At 34.3% G+C, this 26,329-nt stretch overlaps 1 protein-coding gene across 2 annotated transcripts in view; it reads right to left on the bottom strand.

Moving 5' to 3' along the window:
* Positions 1-6,441: 6,441 nt before the first annotated feature.
* Positions 6,442-26,329, bottom strand: part of LOC118738808 — a 374,533-nt gene continuing 354,645 nt past the window's right edge. For both annotated transcript variants that reach the window (XM_036469798.1, XM_036469799.1), the window contains exon 4: positions 6,442-6,681. In XM_036469798.1, coding sequence (XP_036325691.1) covers positions 6,548-6,681 — 134 coding nt within the window. In that variant the 3' untranslated portion in view covers positions 6,442-6,547. The remainder of the gene's footprint in view (positions 6,682-26,329) is intronic.

The following is a 26,329-nucleotide window of genomic DNA, read 5'->3' as shown; positions in this document are numbered from 1 at the left end:
AAAAAAACGTCCTCAAGCTCATAAAAAATTGTTGAATATAATTGTTATAAGGCCATAAAATAACAAAAACAAATAACTTAAGGACGAGCACACCTAAAAGTTAAACATTCTAAAAGTAGAATTATTAGCAAAAACCAACAAAACCAACAACCAGATGATCAAGTGAATTGCAGCGGATTAGCTCCGCTTGATTGTGTTGGCATAACAAATGAAAAAGTGGAAAAAAGCAACGATAATGTACAAGGCGAACTTAGCACAGTGCATAGGCAACTGGCTGAGTCAGTGGGATCGTCGGTTCAAAGCCTACTGAAAGAAGTCTGATGAGGAAATGTGGCGATTTCCGAAACAGCTATCATTTCTACCATTTTTTTCAAATTATTGTTTTTTTTCCACAATAAGTTTTTCATTAAAAACGGCCTCAAGCTCATTAAAAATTGTTGAATATTTTTAGTTTTAGAAAGAAATTTATTTGAAATTTGTGAAATCAAGTCGAATTCACTCTAATCAACACGAAGTTGAATGGAAATTTGCCTTATATGCTTGATACCCTTTCATGTCAAAAATGTTCAAAATCATTTGCTTAAAGTGTGGCAAGAATACTTATACTAAAACTTAAGGGACCAATACTGCAACACTGTCGCTTATCCATGCCGTATTATGCGCTGGTTGGTCGCTATTTTTATGACCCAAAGGATTACCAAAGTCTCGGTGACAGCCAACTTTTACTACGTATAATGCGCACAAATGTTTGCTTTCTTCCCCATGTATATCTTTCTCTCTATCTCTTTCTATCGTCGTTAAGTTGTCAGTTCAACGATAAGCAGATACGTTTATACATATACATACATACGCAGCATTCATTCACAATATATTTTTATGCTTTTTAAAGATTTACTTTTCGTCTCTGTTGCGGTCATAAAACTGACATTGACGCTTATAAAATTGTAAAAAATGCCAATTGTAAGGCGAATCGCAGTGGTGAAAATGAGCAACATTTCCTCTCTGCGTTGGCAATGTGTAAGTAGAAAGTGTTTGAGTAGAAAGAAGGGGGGATGGGGATGTACGTAAATCTTCCCCAAGCAATAAGGAGCACATAACACGTCAAGTAAAAATGTAAGTTGTGACGCGACAGGGATCACCTAACTGCAGTGAATGACAGCAGGTGAGATTTACTTTTATATTTTGTAATTATTTTTTTTTTTTATACTGTGAATAATACTCGTAGAGAGGTGAATGTGACTTGATGAAAGAAAGACTTTAAGAAAATTTAAAACGCATGAGTTACTTAAAGGAAATAACAATTTTTTCTTACAGATTTTTCAGAATCAGTGGATACAGTAGTTATCAAATTGTGTAATTTAAAATTTTTTCATTAACAATTGGACCCGAAAAAGTGCGCTCTGAAAATTTTTCATTTAGATAAATTTTATGGGACAATTTTTTAGATTTTAAGACAGAAGTCTTCGAGACATTTGATGCTTTGAAGGATTGAGGTTTTTTGTACGAAATGCAATAGCAAAGGGAAGGAAAAATTAAATCGGGAACTAGAAAAAGCCTACAGCACTTTGCTCGATATGGACCCAGCTTGATGAAAATGTAATCGAATTTGAACCAGAGACGCCGAAATGCTCTAAAATGCGTAATCCTTATGTACTGGTGGAGATTCAATTACTTTCAAATTTAAACAATACTACTATGACTTTTTTGGATTTTAAATATGTACATATTCATATAAATCTTTTAACCTTAAAATTTATAATAATAAGTACCTACACATTGTATTACTTACTGTCATTAAAATTTGTAGAATAAGTTCGCAAAAACTTACCTGTAATGAGAGAAAAATATAAATGTTTAATATGTTGAAGACAATAACTACGTAACTAGTTAATATAGTAGCAAATGTTTGATATTAAATATTATTATTTTAATCGAAATACACAGGAGAAAACCAAAATCATAAAATAGTTCGATTAGTGAAGTCAAATTAGTAATGCAGATTGTTTACAAAGTATTCTGTTTTTTAAATAATGTAGTATGTCTAATCATAAAGCATAAAATATTTTTGGGACCCAGGCATGTGGAATTGTCGCCATCTTCAATAAAAATGTGGTTAACGTTTTTTCCAACTCAGAGGACCAGGAATCTTAACGGTTCAGCCAAACTGTGCACGGCGTTAGGGACTGTACATGCGACTTAGCTAAACCTTAGTAGGATTTTGGTTTGAAATTGGATTAATGATTCCAACGTTACCAGTATTGAAGCTATAGAGTTCAGCTGCAAACGAGGAACTATTTTAATGTCTCCAGTTTCTACATCCGTGCCTTCGCTTTCGCTGGAGGAATCTAACACTATTTCTAGGATGCTTATAAGACTTTTAGCAAAACTTGTTGAAGGCCCATCAATGTTGTTTGATATACTGCTTAACCGCTTAGCGCCTGAAGCTACATAAAAGCCGGTTATTGTCCGCGCCGGTAAGACAGACTTAGAGTCGTTTCAACCATATTAGAGTGGACTCTCCGTCCATGTACACATTCGCATTCGCAAAACATTCGTATCATTTGATGCGAATGCGAATGTCGAATGCGAACGTGTAAAATAATGCGAATTATTCGCATAACGAATGCGAATGCAAATATTCGCAAGATCCCTGTTATCTATGGGCATTTGAAAGGACAACGTAACACCGTCTTTCACAGCTACGTATGTACATATGTTTGTCGAAAACCATTTTATTCCGTCTGAGCAATACAAATGTAAAATAATTTACATAATTATTAATAATCAAAAACAATTAATTTTATTGTAGAGCTAGTCCCATAAGCTTTTTTGATTATTTTTGTTTTCTTTTCTTCCAATTGGCTAAAAATACTATTATTTTTTTTGATTATTTTTAATGGTAATCGGCAATTATTAATTTAAAAGTGGAAGTAATGATAATTAATGATTTAACAGATTTAAAAAAATAATTAATTAAATCGGTAATCATTACTTAACAGCTCTGCAATTAATCAATAATGAGTAACATAATAATAAGTAATAGTAGGTAAAATGAAGCGTGCAAGCGTACATGGTTACTTAGGCGACTAATAACCTCTAATGCCTAAAGGTATGCTACACCCCAAGGGCGTATTTAGGAGTTGAGCGGGGGTTGTAGGTGTTTACACAATTGGCACCAAATTTCGGCGAATACCCAATCGTGCGACATTGCATTTAAACTTGTATTTATTCGGATGTTGTTAAAGCATAAACAACTAACCAAAATTAAATAACCACAAAAATAATACTTTTAAACTTTTCAAAATTTGGTGCGGCTATAATTTGTTCGATTACTGTACATAAGTTGACTATGATTACTCGGCCGTGCTATCATAGTAGCGCAATGCCACTAATATTTGACTTACAAACAAAATACGGGCAGGAGTTTCAAAATTTCAATCCTGTTTGTGCGAAATATTTCATGTTTATCAGTATTTTTCTTTTAATCACTCTATGTACATATGTTGAAATATGTGACATATAAATAAGTGAAAATAAAAAAATATTTTGTCAGAACTCCAATGTCAAAGAATCCTCTTGATTAACGGGAGAGGTACAGTGCTATAAGCTGTAGGTACTCTGCATAATTTCCAACCATGCCTACTCAAACATTTGTTGATTGATGTTTGTGTAAACACATTCAATACGGTCCTTCCCTCCCATCGAGTTAATCAATGGTTATGTTAAAATCACAAGCGAAGTAGCTTGGAAAACACCTTTTATATATTAAACGGAGAGACCTTAGGCTCCTGCTAAAAATTGAAAGGACCTTGGAGCAATAGGTGTGGAACGTGGGAGATGGAAGTCATAACTTGTACGAGTATGTGCCTAGAAGTCTAAAGACTGAGTAAATCTCCACAATTGGAGAAGACTTTCGGCAAAGCGGCTAAACTAATACAACAGTTTTCAAAAGACACAGCAATGTTCCTTCATTGGACGAGGAAATTCTCTGACCTCAGCCATTTTAAATTAAAGTCATTACCAGGGAACGGATTTTATGGAAATCGCCTTTTTTCTGCTAAAGAAATAGTGTATATTCGGTTAAGAATGTCCACGATTTAGCTTTGCCTGATATCATATATACACATTTAATGTTGCCCTTGTTTGCCTTTTTTAAGATATCTGCCTTTTTTGCCTTTTCTACCTTAAAAGCCAGTATGCAGCTCTCAAGAAAAGCAGAACTCCATATAAAATGAAGTACAAGAAATGGTTAAGAAATTTTCTTGTGTCGAATTTCCTTAAGGCAGTACGCAGAGCCAACCCATGATTGCAACAGAAATATATGTCCCTTCCATTATTTCTTGAAGAAAGAGTGAGGCAACAGGATGTGAAGTATCAGATGTCAAAATACCTTGGACACACACACACACGAAATAATGGCAATTTTTTTCTTAGCAGTTTTCTTGAGAGCGCATACTGGCCTTTAGTTGTAAAGGGCAAGGAAAAAGCCCTTATTCCTGACAGCAGAAAGGGTTTGAACGTTCCATATTTAAATTGAACGCCACTTGTATTAACTCACGTCGAGCGCACGTTTAGTAAATTCAAGGTTTTTCTTCGCGAAAATCGAATTTAAATGAAGCTAGAAAACTGCAGAAGCATCTTGTGGTTCAACGTTACTACAACTATAGAAACTGAAGTTTTGCGAGCTAAAACATCGAAAGGAAAAAATAGTGAGAGATTCTAAGTAGAAATTTTTCATATAATGAAAGCAGTTCATAGTTTTTCTTTTGTAAAATAAAAATTTTTAGTTGTAAATTAAAAATTTCTAAAATAAATGAATTTTTTGATTATTTTTCGTCTTTTTTCAATGCCTTTTTTGCGATTTCTAGTGCCTTTTAATGCCTATTTCGCTATTTTATTTTGCCTTTTTATAGATAAATCCGTTCCCTTAATACACATTACACAAACCACTGCACAAACTTCTTTATAAAAAATATGTTTGCCCCTGGCAAGAATGCCATTGATTTGGAGTGCCGAAAAAAATACCCCTGAGTAGATTAGGCTATAACATTTAGATTAAAGTAACTTATATTAACACATATCAATACCTAGGCATATTCATGCATATAGTAACTCATTGAAAAAACTCATACATACATACACGTACATATATAATCCGCTTACTTTTTAATGAATAGAAACCTTGGTTAACCGCGCTCTCTTAGTCTCCAGTTGTTGGATTTTTAAAATGTGATTTTCTTATAGAACTTAGTTTGGAAAATTAAGTGTTATTTTTTATTAAAATAGTCGCGCTATTTACTATCATTTATTATGAATTACGAAATTATTTTTCTTGGAATTTTAATTTAAGCTTCTTAAGTGTTATATACGTCTTTTGCTTTTGTTAAAACTTTCAACTTTTAAATCCCTGTATTATATATATGTTTTAACCTTGTTTTTTTAATGTTTTGCTTTATACAGTTGAGATATTTGAGTTATTTTGAATAATAATATTTGATTCTTTACTAATACGTTCTTGTTTTTTTTTCTTACTAAAAGCTATTTTTGCTCTTCTTTTATATCTACTAAATGTTTATTTTATTTATAAAAATTTCAAATATGCGTTGTTAAATTTTTTACATTAGTCACTAGCATTTGCAAATTAGGGATATGCACATATCATTTTTGAAAATTGTTGAGTTCACTATCTAAAATTTCATAGTATTTAATGCAAATATTAAATATGTCTATTTAACTTACTTTTCAAAGCATAATTTCGTGAGTTAAGTTCAAAATTTTACACTTTAACACCACAACTTATTTTGTGTTGAAAAATTTCAATTTTTTATTTTCAGGTTGTTTTGCACGTATTCAAGTTTATTTTAAAAATTATTATTTTTTGCGTGTAGATTTTGTTATTATTCTCTTTCAAATGAATTAACCTGGTTTCAGCTTTAATAATTTATTTTTAAGTGTTTTTTAAAACTTCTTTAGTTTTTGCTTTAAAGATATTTTCTTGCTAAATTTTTTGGCTCCATTAGGCACGTTTTTAAAACTATAAATCTTTGCTTATGTGTATCGGTGGCTAAAATATGTTTTATTAATTGAATCTTTTGATCACCACGGAAGAGTTTAGGAAAGCTAAGCAGTTGCTGTTGGCGGTTGGATTATTTAAGCTAATATTTTTAAATTTATTTGCCTTCTTGTTTAGCTAAAATACTAAGTATGTCTTTTGACTAAAAAAGCATTAATTTATTAATTTCCAAAACTTATATGTACCTAAAAATTTTTCAAATTTTAAATTTTAATTTGAATTGCGTACTTAAGTTTTCTATAAAATTTCTCCTTTGGCTTCAGAAAGTATTTAGCTTGGACGTACTCTTTGCACTTTTGTTAAAATTACCGGTTAAATATTACAATTTTTTTTTTAATTCGTTCTCTTACGCCCAGGCGCGCTCACAAGAACTTGAATTTACTTAATTTTCTTTGACACGTTTTGACACATTCTACATATGTATGTATGTACATATCACTTTACGTTCGTTTGCGCGCTACTTTGTTGTTGAATTTACTGTGCCATTGTTGCGCAGGCGAATTCAGCTGAATCAGCAGCATTGATTTCATTGTTGTTGTTGCTGTTGCAATTGAATTGGACATCTTGAATGTTTGCGTTGTTGTTGCAGCGGTTGACTTTTTCAAAAGCTGTGCGTAGAACAATTTAGTTTTTGTGGCAATTGCGTTTTTGTTGTGATTCATATACAAGAAAGAAAAGAAGAAAAAAGAAGAAGAAGAAAACATAAGTTTCAAATATTATTGTTATTGGATGTTGTTTAAGATTTAAGTGCAATTTTAAAAGTTTTTTGTTTTTTTTTGTTTTTGATAAACATTTGAATGACACAAATTGCGACACGTTTATTAACGACTAACGAGTAATGTGAAAGAAAACACATTTACGTTTACGAGTAAAACAATAAATGTAGAATAAGTAGCATTTAACAAGTAACAAGTAACGGAAACAATTATTATTTTTTTTATGTGGCAGCACTTACAACATAGATTGTAAAAAGTTTTGGAATAATTGGTGAAAAATCTATCTAGATTTTTCTAATAGTAATATTTTTCCTTTAGAAAACTTTTGAAGTTTACAATTTCAGAATTTAATTAAATTTTGTAAAGAAATATTCAAATTGTTTATAACTTTGTAATATTTTGTTCGATTGTATATTTTCAATGACACTTTTGAAAAGTTTTACTGATATTTTTTTTGGAATTTTAGTGTTTGATTGATTTTTTACTTCAAATTTTACTTCGAATGGACAGCGTTTCTTTAATAAATTTTTCTTGCAAATATTATAATGATACATTTTTTAATTTTTGAGAAACTTTTAATTTTTTTAAGCATAAGTTATGCTTCTGATTTTTTGCTACTTATGTTTTTTTTTTATTTTCTTACGCACAACATCAAGTAACAACAACATTCAATAACAATAAATTTAAACAAAAAGAAGTAAAATAAAAAGAAACTCTAATATATTAAAAGATTTAAAAATGAAAATATTTTATTCATGTTATAATTTTTAAAATTTATTTTGTTAATTTTTCGCGTATAATTTATAATATAAATTTTTAAGGGGTTTGATTTTTTTCTTTTTTTAATATTATTACAACCAAAATAATTTAACAACAACACTTATATTAAAATGAGTAGGTATAATTAGAAGCTAAATCGGATTAAGCTATTGCAGCACAATGAATAATAATATTTAGTTGGCTCAATGTAAAATATTTATTGTATTCGTAATAATTAAGTTCGCATAAAAATATATAAAATATCAAATAATCACTAATAAAGGCATATGCTAGTTTCTAATAATTTTTTTCAATGGTTTCAAATTAAATCACACTTTCATTTTTTTTCCTTTTATATTCTCGTTCGAAAATATATGTAGGCTAATTGTCAGAAGATAAGTGGTGATTGTTATTTGGGCCTAACGGTACTGGACCTCGCGACCGATAGCCTCTACTAAAGCGATGTGAAAACCCTTAGGGCAAAGAAAACTTACCACACGCTACTGTGTAAAAGTTTACGAAAATTCTATCACTGATGGGATGGCAGAGCACTTATTATTTAATTGCTACATATTGTCGTTGAATTATTTATGTAATGAAGACAGGCGACAACTTTTTCTAGATTAGCTTACATTTAAAATGTTTTCGTCTAACTAAATACATTCTCACTACGATAAGTTGAATGTTTTTCTATCTTATAATTTTTTCAAAGAAATGTGCTTACTTTGTTAACTAAACCATGCACCTTCTCATGCCAAAAATGAGTACAAATGCAAAAGCACTGCATACAAACATTTTTACGCTTCTCACCATTTTAATTCAATTTCAATGGATTATACTCAAGTATGTGTGTGGCTTCGCATATGTTATTGAACGAGAAAGTAAAACCAAACCAAATGCATTACCAAAAGGCAGTGCACTACACTACATACATACATATAAAGAGTAAATACTAATCCAGATAACAACATATTTACATTACTCATACACCAAGTAGACTTTATATGGCATGTATTTATGTATGTAGTATGTACATTATGGTGGTCCAAACAAAGTAAAGTCGGATTTTAAGTGCTCTCACCCCCTAGGATGGTTCTTTATCGAGCAAAATATACCCATGTTTTCTTTAAATCAGAAAATAGTTAGAGGTAGCTCAAATAGCTCAAAGTTTCCCCCGTATTTTATATGGGAAAAATGAATTTTCAAAATAGAAATTGTATAGAATTTTTAAAATCAATATTTTCTACCGAAAAAAAACTTTTTAGTCTCCTCAGCAGACCTCAAAGAATAATAGGTGCCAAAAACCACATAAAATGCAATGGGAACCCATGAAAATAGTTGATATGTATTAAGAAATGGTGAAATAAAAAATTGGGTGCTATTTTTTAAAGTCTCCTGTAGCGGATCAGAGTTTTCCTATTAAAAAATATAGTTTTCAAGGATGCTATACCATTTTTCTGAAAATTGTTTTTCCCCGATAAGACATAAGATACATATTAGGGTGATCCTTAAATAAAGGAGGCAAATTTTTACGTCAGATTTCCCAAGCCTCAACCCCTACATCGATGCTACTATAGTCGAAAATATCACATATAAGTTTTGGTCCCGAATGAAGTCGGTTAATGCGTGTCGCACAGGGGCCAAAGTTCAGATTACCCTATGAAGACTTCTTTATTAGATGAAAAAAAGGATTTAATTTTTTAAGTCCCTATAGAGGAATCTGACTTTGCCCCCTGTACGACAGACCTTTCCCGCCAATCCAATCGGAACCAGAATTTATAGCGACTTTTAAACATTTTCTGGTTAAAAAAAGGTATATTTTTTCAATAAAAACAAATATAAAGCAATAAAACCCCGACTTTATTCCCCCGCCTTCTTTTTTTTGGACCACCCTAATGTAAATATGCGTGAGCGTATAACATAGATACCTTTAAAATACATATGCATGTGAAAAAGCTTGTGGATATTGTAGTGCTGCATATCAACGTTCATGCCTTGTGTTACTCTTTCGTGGTTTAGTGCAAGTTCCTGTCTGCGTTAATGTTGGTGTGTGAACATTTTGCAATTAATTGAACTTTACTGCTATAACGTTTCGCACCCTTCAATAGCAACGGCAACACACCCACCACCATCGCCACCACATCCACCAGCAACAGCAATTGCGGTGTTGCCACGTCTCAGTTATTGACATGTCTCGCTTGCTTGCCTGCTTGCTATTACTAACATTAGTTGTTGCTATTGTAATGCATGGCAATTCACTTGCTGGCTGTACATTAGCTCCATAGCAAAAACATATGTGTCTGTTGGTTTAGTGCCGCCGCTGCTGCCTCTGTTGCCTCCGCCTACTCTCTCCCTCATCCGCTGTGGTTTTAGCGCAGTCATCAGCAGCTGCTGGCTATGCGCCGAGGCGCATTGAAGTTGCTGTCTGTTGCCACAATTGTTAAGCTCGGAACACTTTGACGACAGCAAGCGACAAGCAGCATCTGTCAAATTTTAAATACACACGTTCTTACGGACACAATTATTTTGAAGACAGCACGACATCTTGGCTGCAGGACTGCAATTGTCGACGTCGCCAAATTAAATCTATTTCTAATTTTGCCGGCGACAATGAGTAGATGTAGTGCTGCAAAATTAAATTGTCGCAAAATTAATCACATATTCTTGATTGTTCATGTTTTTCTTATTTACTTAAATAAAAATACACAATTTGTGAAATAAATATACCAAAATGTCAAACTTTAAAATCAGCTGTTTGCTATGTCGCTGAGGTCGTCAAAATGTTTAAGAAGCTGGCTTCAAGGCGACATTTGTCGACAAAATGATGTCGCTGTCGTTACGTCGTGAAGTTGCAGTCGTCAAAGTGTTCCGAGCTTTACTTGCAACAGCCACATCAACGCCTTTGCCACATCCGACACACAGCACAATCGTAGCGTTGAATTGCATGCTGGCACATTTGTGTTGTGGCGAAGGAAATAGAATAAAAACAAAAAAGTAATAGATTTTTGCTACTTTATGTTTTGTAGCGATTTTCTAGAAAATGCTCATCATTCCACTGCTGCGAATGTTTTTAATTTGGCTGCAAGAGTAGAAAAAATCGCTAAAAAATTTAGAGCGGGGGCAAAAAATAAAAGAACAATACAACTCGTAGTGACTTTGTTAGCTTAGCTGTGGTTTTGTTACTTCGCTGCGGAATAGAACGATAGAACGATAAAACGGCAACAACAACGATATAAGAGCACATAAGGCACTACGAAGCCACAACAAGAACTAAATATGTGAAGTGAATGAAACCATAAAGAAATTTGCTATTCGTCTGGCTTTGTTGATTAATTTCGATTACCGCTAACGAAGCAGCCGCGTCCCTTTCATCAGCGCACAATTGAGAAATGACGAGCTGGAAAATTTGTTCAACATGAACTTAGTCTGTAGTATATCGAGCCCTAACCGCCAAAATAACGTAAGCGACATTTTTTCCAAAATTTTCTTTTTGATGCAGAAATGTATCTAGATGCTCTAGGAATATCGTATACATTCGTACATAATTCTTCCATTTTTATAAATTTTACAGTCGGTAATTTTTTTTTTGTATTATAGTAAGCTAATTAAAAGATAATTAAATAAAAATTTTTTTTTCTAGCAGTAAATATTTTTTATTTAATTGTTATTAGCAGTAAAAAAAAGCCTTTGAGTGGAACGATTAATTTAATTTCCGCTGGAATTTAGTGACAATGAATTTCACTTAAACAAGCGTGAATCTATAAACCCAAAGGTATTCGCATTGGAATTTCATAGGTGAATGGAATTTAATGCCTTCGAAGAGGTGCACTAGTATGCGAGAAAACTGTGAATGTGGGATGCGGGCAATCGATTTATCAAAAACAAGAGGAAAAATACGTAAACATTTATTTAAAGAAAGGCAATTCAAATAAAACGAAATAAAGTAAAATAACATTAAGTAAAACCTAATAAAATAAAATGAAACGTAATTAATATTTGACTCTAATATTTGTGCCGAGTGCTTGGCTGAACTCTTCGTGGAGGCTTAAACTTTATTCCAGATGACAACCACCTATTACTTCTTGGTTAAAGTAGCACTAAATAGCCTCATGCACACTCAAATTTCCTCGAACGATGCGTCGATGAAAGCCATTCGTTGGAAGGAGGCACTGGTGACCTTTGCATGGTTGGGTCGACCCTTGACTGAAGGGTCGGAAGAAGGATTTTTACAGGCAACTTGCCACTCATCGGTTGGTTGCTGATTTGCGCCGCGACGACGCGCCTTCTTATTTGTATTTGGCACTGAAACTATTTGTCGCTTTGGGCCAATACCAAAAAACTTCGATAACAATTTTCGTAATTTACAAAACAAAAGTACTTTGAAGTCTCTGCGAAGGGTAGTTGCTAGTTCAGATATGTATTTCTAAATTAAAGATTTCTCAAATACTTTATTTTGATACACATATTGCATTATTGAGCTTATCTTGTCAATTAAATTGAATTCAATTTTTCAAATAGGTCGCAACCCGCTCCAAAAATATTTTCCACAGTAAACTTTCTTAAACCTCTTTAATTTTATATCCGTATCGTAATATTTCATTCATTTTATCAATTTAATTTATTAAAATTTTTCAACCAGATGGCAACTCTCCTCAAAATTGCTTTCACCAGTAAGCTTTCCTTAACAATTTCAATTGATTCCTATATTGCAATATCTAAATTGATTATATATTAAATCAAATTAAAATTTTCAAAGATGTGGCAACCTCCCACAAAAATATTTTCGACTGTAAGCGTACGTAAACCTCCTTCTTTAGTCAACTATACTGCAATATTTACTTTATCTTGCTAATTTACTTAGACTGAAATGTTCAAACAGGTGGCAGCTCCCTAATTATTTTCTATATTTTAAGTAAGACCTCTAGCAATACATCGTTGTAAGCTGCATTCAATTGCACGCATTAGATGTGAGTGATGTGCGTAGAGACATACAGACAGACAGACAAACACTCTGTTGTTCTAATAAAGGCCCCCATATTAACTTTAATTTAATATCTATAGTGTATAGACATCGGCCTGTTACAATGTTATTATCTACTAGCAAATGTCCGCTTGTAAGAACTTTTGCGTTCACCAATACAAAAATAGTGTTGCTATGCAAAAACGGTTTGTAATGTAAAAATTATTAGTTTAGGTTGAAAGGGCGGAAGAGCAGAACCTTGCCAGATTATAGAGTTTTCCCGGTCAAACGGGGTCAGTGATATTCCTATTTCGTGTTATCTCTAATTCAGCACACTTCTTCTTGATATACCGGTGACCCGTTGATGTGCCTTAGATATTTGCGGAGCTTGAACAATTTTGCGCTTCTTTGTATGCATACTTAAAGAATGGGGCTTTATTAAGTCATCTAAAATGTAAATTTGTAGAGGGGCATCTAAATATCGTGATTTCAACGCCATCTATGTTTTGGGTCCATTTTTTTTACAGAAGCAATTCTTATCATAAAGTTAGTACCCGTTAATCCAGGCAAATCGTTCGAATTCGAACAAATTTACCATTGATTCGAGCTACAGAGTAAGGTCCCGGGTTATACGAAAAAAATGGGTTCTCTAAATATCACGACTCCTGCGCCATCTGTCGGCACCATTTTTTGCAAAAGTTATTTTACAATGCAAATTCATGTGACGTGTGATTCCAAAGTTATGGCTGTTGCTGAATGCTAATAGACTTCAAAATGTAGTATATAATAATCTCTGGCCCGCGTACCTGACTAACGTTGTTAAATTGAAATAAATCCTTTCAAATAATATAATAAGTGGTTGATTCCGACTCCATGTTAAGTTCCAGTACTCTGCCACAAATACTTTCAGAGATATACAGTATGATGATTAAAGCTATCCTATATTTTAAGTTGGGCTAAATAAAAGCCGTGTAAAAAATTTCACGATGATCGGTAAGGTTGTTGAAGCGTGAAAGCCTAACAAACAAACAAATTCACTTTAAAATTTATAATACTAGTTAGGATAGTAAGCATCAAACAGGCAAAAGCTGAAACTGGTCAAAATGTCGTCTACCTATCGTTGGTTATTCTAAGCCTTCTCATCTTTGCTCGTTATCGTGACGCACGTTTCTGCGTCACATAAAATAACAGGCAGGATGAGAGACTCTACAAGTCGTAGTTTTTGGTGATCGAGAAAGATATCTGGCCAATGTAAGACTAAGATCCGTCAAGCGAGACAAATATCTACTCTGACAGCCAAGCGACATTCAAAGCTTCGTGCATGTTCATAGCTAGTTGTTCGAATGTCTGCTGTCTCCATCTGATCGAAATTTTGTATCGGGTGAACTCAAGAGAAAAGTCCACCTCGGCTCTTGTCGCCGAGAAGGATAAATGCATGTGATCTAAGTGCACCTTGCTTGGAGAAATCGCCGTGGCCTGATTTTGGCCGAACTTATGCGCAAATATGCGTGAGGAACGTCTTGATATTTTCATACAGATAGAGGGTCACCTCCTTCTAGAAAACTCTTTTCTTGGTAGCAATATTGCGAAGACAGGCAATTGTATACCGAATCGCGTGTTCTATAAGCAAGGCTTTGTTTTAATTTGTCTACGTCAAAATAAATTCTAGGTTCTAAGGAATCTTAAGCACAATATTAGAACATTTTACGATACATATTTCACGAATAAGTAAAACTAAAATATACAAGCAACAGCACAGCATCACGTCTGCAAGTCACGTTTTGCTACGTAACGTTTTACGGTTTAACGCTGCGCAGATAGTGAAAGATGTGGCATAAGATTATACAACGATGCTATGCACGGATAAACATATACATACACTTACGCATATAGCAACATATGTATATGCATTATATCTGTACTAGTATATTTATATATCAGCGATGGCAACAAATAAGCAATAAGTAAGGCGAGCCAAATTGCACAGCATAGAAGCTCTATATACACATCCATCCCTCCTCGAGACACAGAACCTGCCTGAGTCAGTTGTATTGCTATGGGAAACATTTTCCAGCTTGCTTGCAACCAAAGTAATAGTAATTCAACGTGATCGCATGTTCATGGCCCCAAGCACGTTGCCAATATTTTCGCCTTTTTTCATTCACTTGCCTTTGCTTAATCCATCACTTACAACTTCGGCTAGCCGCTAGAATTTTCTGCGCTTTTCGCAACCATACTTTCATGTTTACACGTTCACTCTTATTTGGTGCTCATATAAGCTAGCTCCTAGTATTTCGCTTTTCAGTTTCAGCATCTACGTTTTTCACCTCACTCTCCGTTATCCCAATATCTATCAACTGTAACGCCATATTAAATGCCCGCTACTTTCTTCGAATATATTTTCCCATTTCTCACAGTTTTCCCTTTTACTAAATAGCGCTTTTGTTGGTATGGCTTTTTTGTTTCCGCTTCAATTGTGCAACATATGTTGCCTTTTAGTGACGGCTAAGGTAAACGGCCGCCGCTGTCACCTATGTAGTTGTATTGTAAAATTAGTGTGAAAAGTAAAGGCGAGTGTGTGGAGGGAATGTTTACGTAGTTGAAAAATTTATTTCGCCATCAAGGCTGACGTCGAATTGAATTAAACTGATGTGTGAGAGCGAGTGAGTGAGTTGTATATGCCCACATACATTCGTAGCTACGCTTACATAAGTAAATACATACCTCTATTTGCGCTTTGTTTACCCACTTTTCGCTTTCAGTGCCTTTTTGTATGCATTGAATTATGCTCGTTTGGTTTTGTGGTTACGAAACCAATTTAGTTACCTGTATGCGCGCTGCCACAACGGTGAGCCAGCGACATGTGGGAGTAAATAAATATAGGAAAAATTTGCAAATTTTGTATCACAGTTTGAGTTTAAAATGTTGTAATAATCATTTAACTTAAGTTTTCTTAACTAGTTACTTCGTTCGATTTGCACTTGGAATGAAAAGTGTTTCATCCTTGAAAGTATTTCTCAAACCCCCAAAGCGCATACGCGCACATTCCGCAGATAAAAAAGTTATGAAAGACTTGCCCCCATATTTTCCTCCAACATTTACTTTCTATAACTTTTCTTCATTGCATCCGCTCTCACAAGCTAACGGTTGCCTAGTTCTAGGCGCAAAAGTTCGAAAGTACCACATTTGAAAACTTTATTTGATTGCCTCTATTTGTTTGGCTTGCAAGTGGCATTTGACTGCCTGCACATTCTTTCACAAGTATGTATACCAACAAATTACATGTTCATACATGCCATTACGTACATGGTTGAGCGCTGTTGCAAAGAACATTTTCTTTGAAGCTACATTGAATGGTTTTGCGTAATTTTAATTGAGAAATATTTATCGACGTACATATGTATGTGGGGCGTTCCATACCAAAACGGACGGAGTTTATAGTTCATGTGTTTGATTTGTTTCAAATTTTTAGGGCTGATGCATAAACATAATTAATAAATAAATATGAAATTTAAGCTTGATTAGTACATTTTTAAAAACTTTGCAGTACAAACACAAAAACAAATCGATTTACTAGTTTTCCAAATATGTCAAGAACGCGGCGAGGGAAAAATTTGAAAAAAACCACACATACACACATCAAAATTCTCTATAAAAATAAGTATCTTTAAAATTTGTTTCTTGAAAAATTTTTCACATACAAATTTTTTGACAAACAAAAATGTTTTTGAAAATATGCCAGCTCAAAAAAAAAATTGAAAAAAAACACAATGTTAGCTCTGAGCATTGCGCAATATTTAAGTATAGTATTTTACAATAATTTGAGTTATAAATTTTTTTTACACCGAAGTCCAGTAAAATGAGTACATTATAAATATAAAATATAAACATTTTTTAAATCTTTTTTTTTTTAGAATATTTTTGAGTATGCGGGTTTTGTAGCCCATTAAAGTTTAGTATAGTAAAGTCCAAGTTTTAAGCTGCTGCAAAACTGGCGTTAATTTTATTTGAGAACGGTTTTGCGAATTTTCTTCCATAAGATATAAGTGCGGAAAGCCGTCAGCATAAAAAACATTAAAAATCAACGCAATTTTCAGTAGCTTAAAACTTACACTTTATTGTACTAAAATTTTATGGGATACAAAACTGCATACTCAAATTAAAAAAAACCAAAAATTTGTAAATTTGTAATGTACTCATTTTACTCAACTTCGGTGTTAAAAAAATTCATAACTCAAATTATTATACTTAAATATTGCGCAATACTCAGAGCTACCATTGGGATTTTTTTAAATATTTTTTTGAGATGGCATATTTTCAAAAACTTTCTTTTTATCAAAAAATTTGTATGTGAAAAAGTTTTTAAGAACAAATCATTTTCAAATATTTCTTTTCATAGAGAATTTTGATGTGGGTATGTGTGATTTTTTCCCTCGCCCCGTTCTCGACATATTTGGAAAGCTATTAAATCGATTTGTTTTTGCTTTTATGCTGTAAAGTTTAAGTTTGTTTATGCATCAACCCTAAAAATTTGAACCAAATCAAAAACATGAAGTGTGAACTTCGTCCGTTTTGGTGTGGAACGCTCCATGTACGTATGCAAGTTTTTCATTTTATTTTCTCCATTTCTTTGAAATTTAATTGCCTCGTTTGTAATATATTTGTTATGCCCAGAGGGGCGATCATCGTGGATACATCTAATTACTTTCATGAAGATTGGCATGACTTGAAAAGCAAATCGATTGATAAAAGGTCTGATGTAGTAACACGGCTATGTTTGCAGCGAGTTTTATTTGAATATAGAAATTTCCATGCTGCTTAGAAAAAGTGTTCATAAATCGCTTTCGATTTCGGAGAACTACTTTGGTTTCAGTAAGTTTTATATAGCTATGCTTATGAAGTGGAAACGATAAGGAATTATTTCAGTTGCAAACTTGGAGTGTGAAAGTGAAATCATCAATTGTAGAACGAAAATGAAAACAAATACAAAACGATAACAACAAAGGTATCGATATAAAATTATCGGAGACAAATCAAAAATTACGGCGATGTTAGTACTTATGAGCGTTAGCTATATAATTTTCGATAACACGAACGATAAAAATAACTACAACGGTAAAAATATCGATACCGATAAAATAAAAAATTATAATCATAACAATTTCAGCGACATTTAAATTTTCGGTAAAAAATATCGATAAGCCAGACATAATTTTTCATAAATTTATCGATAAAATCTATCACTGCAGTGTTAAAAAACATATCGATATCTAAAGTTAATTATAAATGGAACAGCAAAAAGGTAATACATTTTTCGCTAAAAATATCGATGCCATGAAATAATTTCGATAATAGCAACAGTAAAAACGATAAAATTAGCCATAGCATAGATAAAAGTTTGTGAAAAAATATCGATATTTATGATAAAAGTTTATCGTATTCATAAGAAGATGACTTGTGTCCTTTAGAAATTTGTTTTGAAAATGACCTGGCGGTCGTATCCACCTAGGTCAGTTTTTAATATACATGCATGTTTACTTACTTATCAACTGAATGCCGGATTTTTATAAAGGGAAATGTTCAGCTGAGCTAGAGAGAGATTTTTATCAACCTGTCTTAGAATTCAGTGGTACTTCTCAACTGATTTGGTTTTCCTTACCCTTTAGAGATTTGCTAAATAAATGAATGGTTTTCTGATAAAGCGAAAAAGATGCGCTGAGTCAAGCGAGCTACCTTGAACTGATTACGCTAAGAATATTTATTTATTTATTTATTTAGTCTATAAAACAATATTTCTTACAGACTAGTAGATAAATGGTTTTGCTAATGCTAGTACAATATTAACATTACAAAGTATTGTGAAGGAGATTTAAAAAAGCTTGTTTTGTCATAGAGAAATTAATTATGATTATTTCCGATAATATATTAAGTTCTCGCATAGATCTCGCCAAGGGAGCATTACTGGAAAATCTTGTCTTGACTTTTGCCAAGTAAAATGGAAAAGAGACTCGAATAACATTAAATGTAAAGGTTAAAGAAAGGATAGATCTCCGGCTTTCTAAAGATTGCAAGTTTATCAGCTTGAGACGCGAAGCGTACGAAGGAACAGGACTTTCAAATTTCAGTGACCGAAGAGCATACTTAAGAAAAACTTTTTGTATACGTTCCAGTCTTTTTATAAAAAGTTGGCTATGTGGTCTCCAAACGAATACGGCATATTCGCGATGATAACGCACTAAACTTATAAATAACGCTTTGAAAGTATATGGGTCAGAGAAATTAGTGCTATTACGACGTACAAAACCAAGTACTGAGTATGCTTTCGCAATTACATAGTTAACATGGTTGTTAAATGAAAGTTTCGTGTCAAATATAACCCCTAGATCTTTAATTTCGCCGACATTATTGAGAATATGATTCGATATGAAATAAGACGTATTGCGAACATTCAAAATCTTTGCAAACGTCACCTTAAAGCATTTATTTATGTTTAAAGATAAACGAGATTTCAGGCACCAGCGATGGAGAGCGTCAATATCGCATTGAAGCCTTACCTCGTCAAATGAATCTTTAATTATAGTGTATACCTTAAGATCATCTGCATAGAGTAAAAAATTTGCGAATGAGAAACAGCTACTAATGTCATTTATAAAAAGGACGAACAGTAGAGGACCCAAGATACTTCCTTGCGGCACCCCAGAGGAAGCCACAAAAGAGTCAGAAGACATACCATCTATGGTTACAACACAGGGTCTGTTGGATAAGTAGGATCTTATCCATTCCAAGAAGCATGAATGAAAACCTAGGCAGGGAAGTTTTTCGACTAGTATACTATGAGGGACTTTATCAAAGGCTTTCAAGAAGTCCGTATATATACAGTCCACCTGTAATCCAAAAGAAAACGCCTTTACGCAGTAGTCGGTGGAAACTGCTAAGTTTGAAACTGTAGACCGCCCAGAAACAAAGCCATGCTGGTCATGACAAATAAAAGATTTAGTAGCAAAGTATAGTTTGTCTTTAACTACACACTCGAACTGTTTAGAAATTGTTGAGAGTTTAGAGATGGGCTTATAGTTCCTAACATCGTTTTTCTTACCACCTTTTAGAATAGGGGTTATGGAAGTAACTTTCCATTCATCAATAAATATACCTGAAGCAAGAGACTTATTAAAAATGATTTTTAGTGGTTGAATTAGGGCAGAACATTTTTTCAATAGCAGGGCAGACAGACCGAAAATATCAGTTTGAGAAGAGGGTTTAAGGAAAGCTACCCCCTTTGTAATATCTTCAGTTGATAATGTCAGGGAGCCAAAATTAAGGCTCGAATTGATATCAGAAGAAATGCTAGCTGTGGTGCTTCTATCAGCGCAAACAAAATTCGACCTAAAAAAGTCGGCAAACAGATTAACCACATCTTCTGGAGACTCAGCAAAATTATCGTCCAGGAAAACTGAAGATGGGATATTTGAACATGACCTCTTGGATTTGATATAAGTCCAAAAGCATTTCGGGTTAGATTTAATGCTCACCTCAGCAGATCGAATGTAATTTTTGTGCAGGTATTTGTCTAAGCGACTAAATTCTTTTGAATATTGTTGGTATTTAAGAAACAAGTTATGGTTTCTGGTTAACTGAAATCTTTTATAATATTTGTTTCTTAAGTTGTTAAGCTTTTTTAAATCTTTCGTGTACCAGGGTACTTTATATGATAATTTTTTCTTGACAGGTATATTTTCCAGGCAGAATTCATACATAGCCCTTTTAAAAGTTGAAAAACAGTTAGCAGTACTTAAATCTGATAAAAGGGCATCCCAATCGTTATTAAGCAGCAGATTATTCAAGTTGGAAAAATCGCAGGTAGCAAATTTGAATGCGATTTTATCCATAGAGGCTGTACAAGTAGAAGAATATTCGTAAAAATCCAGGCTTATAACTAAGGAAACATGATGCTTATCACATGGAGTTATTGGGGATATACATTCATAAACACTATAATTAATATTATCGCTTACAAATATGAGATCTAGGATCCTATTTAGAGTATTAACAAATTTATTGATTTGCTTAAGGTTAAGGCTGAGAATACAGTCAATAAAATAAGACTCATGGGCAGCACTTACATTGGATAGAGTGAGAACCGAATTAGAAAGAGTGTCTGTCCATTGGACATTGCGTAAGTTGAAATCCCCCAATATCCACAAATTACTATCTGATGGATCATTTAATGCGAGCGAGACAATATTATCCACATGCATTTTATATAGATCAAAGTTGCTATTTGGTGGGATATAAGAAGTAATTAGATATAGGCATCTACATCTAAAAGGGTCTCTTAACCCTAGAACACACACCCGGGTACAAATGTATCCACTTTCAACTTTGAAGTGTTGTAACTTTTGAACCGCTATACCTCTATACCTATACTTCGGATCTAGGAAGATTATTTAGTTTTGAGTTCAAATTCAAAATTTGAACCAGATCGGACCATTGGTTCAGGAGCTACAGCCTTCCAAACACATTATATACGTAAACACACACCCGGGATACGTTTGTACCCCAATAGTAAAAATCCTCATAATAATAAAAAAAAAAAAAACATTTTTTATATTATTTTTTTATTTGAAAAATTAAAAATATTCATTTCACAGATTATATTATTGACTTTTATTATAAAAATTATAAAAATGCATCTTATATCTAAGGAAAATCATGGCAAATAGAGCAATTTGTTGATGTGACCGAATGTTCAAGACACATTGGCTTCTTACATTTGTCGCACAGCTTTCTGGTTTTTCTACGGCGTTTTTCCTCTTGTGCGTAACATAAATAGCAAGATCCGGACACAGGTTTTGGCGTGCGCGCTGCGGCAGATGTTGATGCTGCTGTTGACACCATTGATTCCACCGGTCGGTTGAAATATGCTTCAATAGCAATTTTAGTCGAAAAATTTCGCGTCACTTGACGATTTATGGCTCTGGCTTCAATAATGGGCATACACAATGCTTCAGCCAAGCTGCGCAGGATCTGCTTACGCTTGTTGTTTGTTCTCCAAGGCAACATAGGGTTATTCAAATCGTAGACAATGTAGGCTGCAAGAGCTGTAATGTCCAACCTGTTGAAGAACATCGCTAGTGGCCATCGTTTTGTTTGTCTTTGTGTTGGCTATTCCGCAAACATTTGGTCCATTCGATCAACACCACCTTTGGTACGATTATAATATTCAATTATTTCAGGTTTCCCACTGTCAGCTATTTCAGCATCATTATGCATGGTCGAAAGCAAAATTACTGCTTTATTTTTTTTGGGAACATAAGAGCACATTGTCACATTATTTTTGAAGCCAAATGTCGTTGAACCAATTGTCCTGTTTTTGTTCTGCTTGAGGAATATATGATTTGTTTTTGCGCAAAGTTCCAACGATCGTGAGTTTCCAGGTGAGAAGCAGTTCTGCAACTGGCAAGGTCGTAAACAAATTGTCCATTGTAATGTTTCGGCCACTTCCTTGGTATTTGGCAGACAAATCCTTCACCACTCGTTCGCCTTGGTTCGTTTCCCTACCAGTTTCTGCTTGGCCAGTATATATTTGTCCATGCAGTGGATATGCATTTGTGGCATCGCAAATCCACCAAACCTTGATACCATATTTAGCAGGTTTTGACGGTATGTACTGCGTAAACCGTGTGCGTCCACGGTAAGGAAATAATTGTTCATCAATCGTCAAGCATGAGCTGGGCTTGTAATGTGAAGCAAGATTATTGTTTCTCATCGTCCACAACTCACTGATCGGTGCTGCTTTATCAGTTAGTAAGCGTGTTGCACGAGTGTTTTTATCGTCAAATCTTAGGAACCGCAATATCGAACAGAAACGGTTGACTCCCATTGTGGCGCGATATAAAGGATAGTTTTTGACGCTCCATAAATCTCGAACATGTTCTCCATTGCTATGGTTCGCACCAGTCATAATAAGTATGCCAAAAAATGCATACAGCTCTGTTATTGACACAGGCGTCCATGACTTAGGAGTTGTGTTTGGATGCGCATTGTTGTAAGCATTATAAGTTTCTTTTGCTAACTTATTTGTGTGGCGCATAATTATATCAGCCATTTCAACGTTCATGAAACATTTGAATGTTTGCTCTATTGACAACATTTCAGTGCATCTAGCTGGTCCAGAACGTTCTCTTATAATATTTTGTCTGAGTACCTGACGACTTACATTTGGTTCTTTCATCCACTCAGTACCATCACGTCCAACAAATTTTTCGGCACTAGCAGGTAATTCATTATTTTCTTCTACTTCTTCATCGTCTTCTTCATCATCCTCATAGTCCGCATAATCAGGTAATACTTCTGCGGCACTTTGCGAAACTTCAGCATCGTCATCAGCAATTTCAATGTCATTGATTTGAATTTCTTCTTCATCTTCTGAGTCAAAGTCATAGGGAGCGTCATCGTCACAAATTTCATCAAATAAAGATTGTATATATGATTCTCGCTGTTCCTCAGTTAGCCTGCATAATAAAAAAAATTAGTATATGTTTACATTGTTGCTTATTTTACATTTTTTACCTTCTATATGCTGCACTTGATAAATATTCGTTTCTTCTTGAAGTCATTTCGTATCCAGTTATTTATAGTTTCAGTTATATTTATTTTCACTTATATTTTCACTTCTTACACTTTTGAGCACCAAAACAATAATGAAAATATCAACAGGCAGCATTTATAACAACACCTCGTGTGAAAACAACCCTTGCAGCTGCATATAAAATACAAAAACCAGTTATACCAGTGTATTTGCTACTTACGTACCCATACCTTGCGCGACCTTTTTGCACATATCTTTTGAACCAGGTAGAATATTTCAATGAAATAAAAACCAAAATGTGTATTCGTTGTTACTCTACAAGTATATTATTATAAATTATATTATTTTGTTTTGCATTTATCAGGACAACAACAAAACCAAAAATCCACTGTTGCATGTCCTGACTTTATTTGCCCATATCGCTGGATCCAGTAGGAATATTCGAATGAAACAAAAGAAATCATAGAAATCGGTTGAATAAGCATTAAAAAAAACGCAAAATAAGGTCCCGGGTACAAACGTATCCCGGGTGTGTGTTTACGTGGTATTTTCTGGGTGTGTGTTCTAGGGTTAAGCGCACACACAGTTGGTCAAGCAAAGAATCGTCATTGTTGAGTGTAACCAAGTAGGCGCGAAATTTACGTCGAACCGCTATAAGGACACCTCCACCTCTGCGGGAACCAGTCTTAGAAGGATTCCTGTCTTTACGAAAAACGTCGAACATATTAGGATCAAAGAACTCACTATCATGAAACTCCGAATGCAGCTAAGTTTCCACAATGACGAATATGTCATAGTCCATCTGGGCACTGAAGGAACTAACAATATTAGATTTCGTTCTTAAACCTGATATGTTCTGAAAATATATATTTAGACCAGAGGCCTTATCAGAGGGAGACTGGTGGCTTTTCTGACCAGTAAGATCATTAGTTTGAACACTTTCAATTATGGGCTGGGTGTCTTGGACCCCCGCTTTTGGAAAAAATGAAACGGCTTGATTCTTACATCCCTCGGCCACACTGAAGCATTAAGTACTACGTCATGATACATTCTAGGCATGCCAAGCTTAAAATTGATTCGCTTTAGAGTACTAGAGTTGTTTTTCTTTATTAGTTTGTAGCAAAAGAGTTCCGCAGCATGGATGCCGGTATGTTTAGATACATACTTAGTAATATCTTTCTCAGCAACAGATGGCAAAAAAGATGACAGATGAAACCAAGAGTTAGGTATAGCAACGTTGAGATCGGTGTTAGTATTAGAACCAAATATGACAGCTGACTTCTTATGTTTACGCTTTCCCACTTCAATCCACTCAGCATTATTCGCATCGATAATGGTATTCGCAGCTGCATTAGCTAATATATTTTTAGCGGCCACACCAGCAACAGCTGAGGTCTCAGCAGAGTCACCATCAACAAAGGCATCAACGTTTGGCTGATTGGAAAGAGAGATATCCACACCTATTTGATTGCGAATGGCACATGTAAGCGAATTCGGTGATAACATTTCAGCATTAGTCCCATGCACAATGGCTACGTCGGCAGAGATGCCAGCATCGGCAGAAGGTTGGTGCGGTAAGTATGTACATACATATGTGTATAAATGCATTGTTTCAAATAAAATATATATCTTGATTGAATTACTATTATATTTATTTTGGTTGTTGATAAATACAACAATACTTATATCTTGGACCGATCACTAATGTAGTATAGAAGCATATTAAATTTTACTGAAAAAAAAAATTTTGATGTTTTGATTTGTCCCAACTTTTGGTGCTTTTAGGAAATTTGGCAGCCATGGGGTCTCACATTCGTGAGTACTCACATACACTTGTTCTCTCATTCCGATCACACATACAGATGCAATTCGCGGAAAACTTTCTGTTTCCCCCTTCGGGCATAATTACCTCACCTCATCTACCCAACGGTTTGCACATTTGCCCGCGGTTTGCACGTTTGGGCATTTTGCCCGTATGTGCACATTATGCCCATCGCTACTCTATACCAAGCTTCTTAGGCGTTCAGTGCTTTATTCAGTTTAAACAAGTTATAGCTGAAGATATTACTGGCTGAACGCCTGGCAAGTTTGGAAAACATTTTATATTTTATTTCTAATAAGAATAATTATTAAAGGATTCATTGCTTTAGAAAATAATATTGTTTAAGCGCCTTATGCATTTCCCGCATAAAGAAAGAACAGCGAACACACACACGCACTTGTATTGCACTCCCGTCCAAAACCAAGTGCAGCGAATAAACACACGCACTTGTGTTTAAAAATAATTCGCTCGTTCTTCATTGGGTATGCAGTTTTTATGCACTTCTCAACTGCCGCAGAACAAAACCTACTAAAGTAGTTAATTGCTGGCACCCCAAATCATGCTCAATACTCCCGCTTGATGTATCACAACTCTTCCGGAGTTGTCTCACGGGGCTCTGTATGGCTTTCGGCATACAGAGGTGGTACAAGAGCTACCATTGGCCACAGCGCCTACCCAATTTTCTAATTTGAATATATAACCGGTGCTCAGCACTCCCGCTTGACGCACACCCCCAAACACTCTTACAGAATTTAAGCGGCAAAGCCACAGCGCTACAAGCCGTAGGGACTCTGCATGACTTACAACCATGTAGAGGTGGTAACTAATGATTATCATTGGTCCCGACGCCTACCCAACACATTTATGCTTTTATACATTTTTATGCAAATACCTACTGTTCCGAGTTTTCGCTATATTACTTTCGGTTTGATTAAGCTATTAAATGCGAAAGTTTCGAGCAAAACTGTTTTTGAATTTACAGTGCAATAATGCTAGCAAGGAGGCTAGTTAGTAACATTTAGTACAATGGAAACAAATCATTAAATGTAAAGTTCATTACAGATATTCCACAGACAAATACTATTTATGTGAAATTTAAAGGAAGTTTAAAGCACAAAGCACAACTTCACTGAGCCTTCAAACAAAATTCGTCGGAAATTTTAACCAGTACAACTTTTATCCTTCGCCGCTCATTACAGAAACCTCACATACGCTTAATTAGTGACAATAAAATATAAATTAAAATTATGCAAAGCATTAGAGTGCAACTAATTGGAGAGGGCGCAGTACAAGACCAACTACTAGATATTCAAACAAGGAGACACACTGAAGCGTAACAAATGAGGCAGACATAGTAAAATGCGGGCATTATCACAAAACACTGCACACAAATGCAAATACGTATGTGTAA

Source organism: Rhagoletis pomonella, unplaced genomic scaffold (assembly GCF_013731165.1).
Source record: "Rhagoletis pomonella isolate Grant_MI unplaced genomic scaffold, Rhpom_1.0 Rhpom_scaffold_00005, whole genome shotgun sequence".
Taxonomy (NCBI): domain Eukaryota; kingdom Metazoa; phylum Arthropoda; class Insecta; order Diptera; family Tephritidae; genus Rhagoletis; species Rhagoletis pomonella.
The sequence above is the reverse complement of the archived record's forward strand: the minus strand, read 5'-3'. Positions and strand labels throughout refer to the sequence as shown.